The sequence below is a fragment of the Myotis brandtii genome, unplaced genomic scaffold (assembly GCF_000412655.1).
Source record: "Myotis brandtii unplaced genomic scaffold, ASM41265v1 scaffold699, whole genome shotgun sequence".
Taxonomy (NCBI): Eukaryota; Metazoa; Chordata; class Mammalia; order Chiroptera; family Vespertilionidae; genus Myotis; species Myotis brandtii.
The window spans coordinates 801,687-806,199 of NW_005370733.1; the positions used below are offsets into that span (position 1 = coordinate 801,687).

At 46.0% G+C, this 4,513-nt stretch overlaps 1 protein-coding gene across 5 annotated transcripts in view; it reads left to right on the top strand.

Moving 5' to 3' along the window:
• Positions 1 to 4,513, top strand: part of RAPGEF1 (Rap guanine nucleotide exchange factor (GEF) 1) — a 93,996-nt gene that overhangs the window by 320 nt on the left and 89,163 nt on the right. Inside the window, exon 1 of one of the 5 annotated variants that reach the window (XM_005882139.2) lies at positions 1,612 to 1,778. The exons of 3 other annotated variants lie outside the window; for them this stretch is intronic. In XM_005882139.2, coding sequence (XP_005882201.1) covers positions 1,715 to 1,778 — 64 coding nt within the window. In that variant the 5' untranslated portion in view covers positions 1,612 to 1,714. Of the gene's footprint in view, positions 1 to 1,611; positions 1,779 to 4,513 lie in introns of those variants that run through there. One more of the 5 variants, XM_005882138.2, reaches the window with a different exon arrangement.

The following is a 4,513-nucleotide window of genomic DNA, read 5'->3' on the forward strand; positions in this document are numbered from 1 at the left end:
AGTTGAAATTGGGTGTTTTACCAGCTGTTGTGTTTCAGTGGCCCCTCTGGTGTGGTGGGACTTCAGGCCCTTGATCTTTTCTGGTTGGTGTTTGCAGTTTGATTGGAAGAGAGCTGGGCGGTTCAGTGTGAGGGATGGGCAGCTGGCAGTGGTCCTCACGTGCTGCTCTCTCCCGCCCCATCACTGCAGGAGTGGAATAGACCTGTGCTGCTACTTGCTTTTCCAAGTTCGGAATCAGAGGCTGTGGTTTTGAAACGTGGTTTCTGGATCGTAGATCAAAAGATGAGGCCTGAAGTGCACGCAGAGGTTCGGATTGGGCTTCATTCATGTTCATGCTGTCAGGATGATTTCTTTCTCCCTGGGGACCAGCCGGGCTGGTGCCAGGAAGGCCAGGGCACCTAGGAGCTGTGACAGCACACCGAGCACAGGCATGCGTGTCACACGTACCCCGAGCCTGTTCAGTGCCTCTTACACTCAGCCTCTGAGTCCTGTGGGTCTTTGGGGAAATACTGTCCTTAAGTTTTACTCTAGTTCTATAATTAGCTCCCATATTATACTACCCAACCCCAATAGAATGAAATTCCCTTTGATTGTTTGCTGGTAGCTAAATTGATTGAAGCCAGAAGTCTGCCATCTGAGCTAATATAGTTTCACAGTTTAAGATTATAAAAATGTTGACGATACATATTTACCAAAGGATTCCTCAGTGTCAGGCAGCATTCTAAGCACTTCATACATGTTTGCTTTTGTTTGATCCTCATTACAGCTGAGGAGGCGAGACTGGAATTAAGCCCATTTAACAGATGAAGAAACTGAGACTGCCATGCTCAGTTGGTAAAACCAGTGGCAGAGCTGGGATTTGAACCAGGTTGTTGACCTCTGGGCTTACCTGCTGTGTGCTCCAGGGCGTTCTTTAAGAGCTTTTCTGACCATAAACTTTGAGATTGAAATCAATGAAATCTCTCCATTTGTCTTTTTTTTTTTTTTTAACCAAGAAAGGATATGATTTCATGCCCTTCTTTTGTCCCAAGAAACCTGTTCAAAATATAGAGGTGCATACTTCCTCCAGAAAAATTATGTCCAAACTGGAGTGGAAGATTAGAGCTTGAGATTATAAACTCTTCGCTGAGTTTGTCCTCTGTGGTCTTTTCTTCTTTGGAAACGGGTGTAGCTTGCATTTTGGTGTTTGTTTGTTTTCCCTTGGAAACAGGACTAATGAATCAGTTTGCCTTCTCTGACGAACTCTCTTGTGATGCACACTGGCCTGAGGTGAGAACCTCAAACAGAAGGCGGGACCTTAGGCTCTGTGTGACAGTGTTTCTCCCAGTGGCACTCCCAGAATTGGTCCATTTTTAACTTTTATCTTTTTGATCTCCTGATGCCCCACTCAAGAAAAGCAGTATTGAAAGTGTTTGGAAATACAGTTCATTCTCTGAGGCGGCTGCGGTGCCCGTGAGTAATAGAGTCAAAGGAAGGCCAAAGGGAGAGCTTCTTAATATAGACCATTACTGAGACCCACCGATAGGTGACAACACGCCTTTTCTTCTGATTTCCTCCCTGGAAGTAGAGGGAGTTGGAAAGGCAGGAAGCAAAGACCTTTCAGAGTAAAATTCAAGTTTTAGATGAATCAGTCCGCTTTCAGCTGCTGACTTGGTGCTACTGGGTGTTCAGCAAAGACATCTGGGCTTGAAGGGCTCTGTGATCTGGCTTTAGAATGGGCAATGCTGTTGAGAAACAGAAGCCCCTGCCCCAAAGCCATCTGTGTCCCTGGAAACAAGGTAAGAACCGGGCTCCTTAGCAGGAAGGAGGGTGGCAGCCTTTGGTGGGAATACTTGGACCCAAAATCAGAGCTAAACTGCCTGGGGAAGTACCTTCCGTTCAGCAGAGGTTAAAGAAAATTAACAGCTATTTCTAAGGAATAAAATGGCTCGTATCTCAATATGACCACATGGCGCAGTGTAGCACCTGTCGGTTGGTTAAAAATGTTTAGATTCAAAAAATATTCCATGTAAATATTTTTCTATCCAGGAGTTTGAATCTTTTGTGAGTTTGCTGTGGAGAATGTCATTAATGGCTTTTAAATAGATAGATCCTTTCTTCTTAGGATTCAGAGTACCTTCTGTAAAGGAATCTCATTTATCCAGCCTGGCCACCCATGATGTGGGTCAGCGGCATCTAGTAACACCTACTCTTTGTCTCTAAGGGCTGTGTTAGTGTCAGCTTTGAGGTGGAGAAAGCCAGTGAGGCACAGAGCAACGCTGGGTGCTCCTGGAGCTGCGGGCCATGCACGTGTCCCAGGGCAGCTCCGTCTCCCAGTGCACGCGCTGCCCATTTTCACTGTTGTTAATCCAGCAGACCAGCAGCTGTGGGCAGACCTGGCAGGCATGTCAAACTGTCAGAATGGTTCCCTCGGGACTTCAAGCCCTGGCTCTTTTACCTCCACTTGACACACAAAAAACCAAAAAACCCAGAGCTAGCACTTGACCTGCAGCAAGACAGTTTGCTTGCTACTGTGTGGATGTGTGCTGATGTAGGGAAAATAAACTGAAGAAAATGCTGGGTTTGTGAACAGTAGTCTTCTGAGATCAGAGTATGGATAATTGTTTTTAAGGGAAAAGTAGATGGGAGGCTAATAGATTGTGAAGTTTCAGCCCCTCTGACTTTCCATCGGCCATTCTTTGTCCATCCAGGTAGGTTGACAGAGGTATTTTTAGTGGTCCTTGATCAGGTCCTTGTTCAGCTAGAACAGTGATAACACATTAGGGGAGTTCAGGAACTTTGAATATATACTGGGTAGTAGATGATGTTTGGAACCATTGCTAATTTTTTGATGCACAATAATGGTAGTGAGTCATGTAGGAGAATGTTCTTTTTTGGATAGTCATGCTGAAGTATTTAGGAGTAAAGGGTTATGCTGTCTATAATTTTATTCTAAAATGATTCAGGTCAGTGAATGCATACATACATACACACATACTTACAGATAAGCAAAATAGGATAAGTTTAGCAAGTGTTAGAATCCATGTTAATGGATCTGTGAAGTTTGTTATATATTTTTAAGTGTATTTTACTTTAAAACAAAAACCAAAAACCATTTGCTTACTAGGACAGCATAGCAGCATCCTTCAGGAGAAGGGTCTTAGTCACTGAGGTGGTCGAGTGCAGCACGCTTCGTCAGCACCACGTGGGCTGGTGGCTCCCATAGCGCCAAAGCACCACTTTGTAGAAGGAGTTTAATATGTTTACTTACTTTCAGATTACCTCTGGTTTTCCTTAGAAAATGTCTAGGAGTTAAAACATCTTAAAATTTACTTTGCAGCAGATGGATTTACAGACAAAATTAAAGAAAGCTGTATGGTTTTTGTTGTTACGATGTTTAGTTGCATTCGGTAATTTTAATGAGAGCAGTTGTAGGGCTGCTGTTGATAGTAGAGATCTCAGGCTCCATAGGGGAAGAAGAGCAGCTCGTTGCCCCTGATTTCTAAGTCTTCGTGGTCCCGGTGCCAGGAGCACGCCTCTGCCAGTGCCGGGTTTGTCTGTGCAGGTCAGGCTCTGGGACGGCACTTTGTCTCCCAGCCAAAGTCCATCCAGCCCCGCCAGGCACCCACAGTAACGGGTGTGTCCTGCAGTTTATCTGTTTGTCGCGTCTCGAAAGGGTTGTTTATGTTTTAGAAATTTGATTTTAAAGCAGTATTTGGAAACCAGATTTAATTAATCCTAGGCACCACCCTGACCCTGAGTACATTTTCCTCAGTCTACGCTCCTGAGGTTGTGAATCTCAGCGGATGGCTGATGGCCCCAGGGCCTGCAGCAGGGTGTCGGCCTGCTTTAGGGGCAAGTGAACGGTAAACTGAGCACGTCCTCATGTGCATTTGCTCCGGGAAGCTGGGACGGCCCAGGCTGCCCCGACTTCTGTTCAGTGGCCTTATGACTCATTGACCCAGACGCCTCAGAAGACACACTCTCTCAATCTCTCTCTCTCTTTTTTCTTTCTTTTTCAGAAATAATTTGAAGGTTGCTTACGGTGGTCATTTTGGCTTTGGGCAGAGAAGTTTCCTTGGGAATTAAAAATCGCAGCAGTAATTGCAAATTGAATTGTTATCTCCTTCAGAAATCCCAGCAGCTCTGGGCCATACCAGCCTGTTAAATGGAAATGTTAATGATTTGCATGTTTGTACACAGTTGGGTGTGAGCTAACCAAATTAACAGCCTTCGTGGAAGAGCTGACTGTGCAAAGTGCCTTCCCAGGCCGAGCTGAGGGGCCTGCAGCGCTGGAAGGAGATTGGCGGGCGAGCTGGGGGAGGGGTGGGGTGGACTGTTGAGAGGCAAGGATTTGAAGGATTTCCACGTGCTCCTGGCCCCTGTGCTATGGGGGCAGTTTTATGACGGGTTGGATTCCAGTCGGCACGGTGTTTAGACTTGCCTCTGCAGGCTCGGTGCTGAGGACGCCTGTGGGGCTGCTGGGCGCTGTGTGCCAGGTAATTAATATGATGGCTTTTCTGGCCAATGCTGA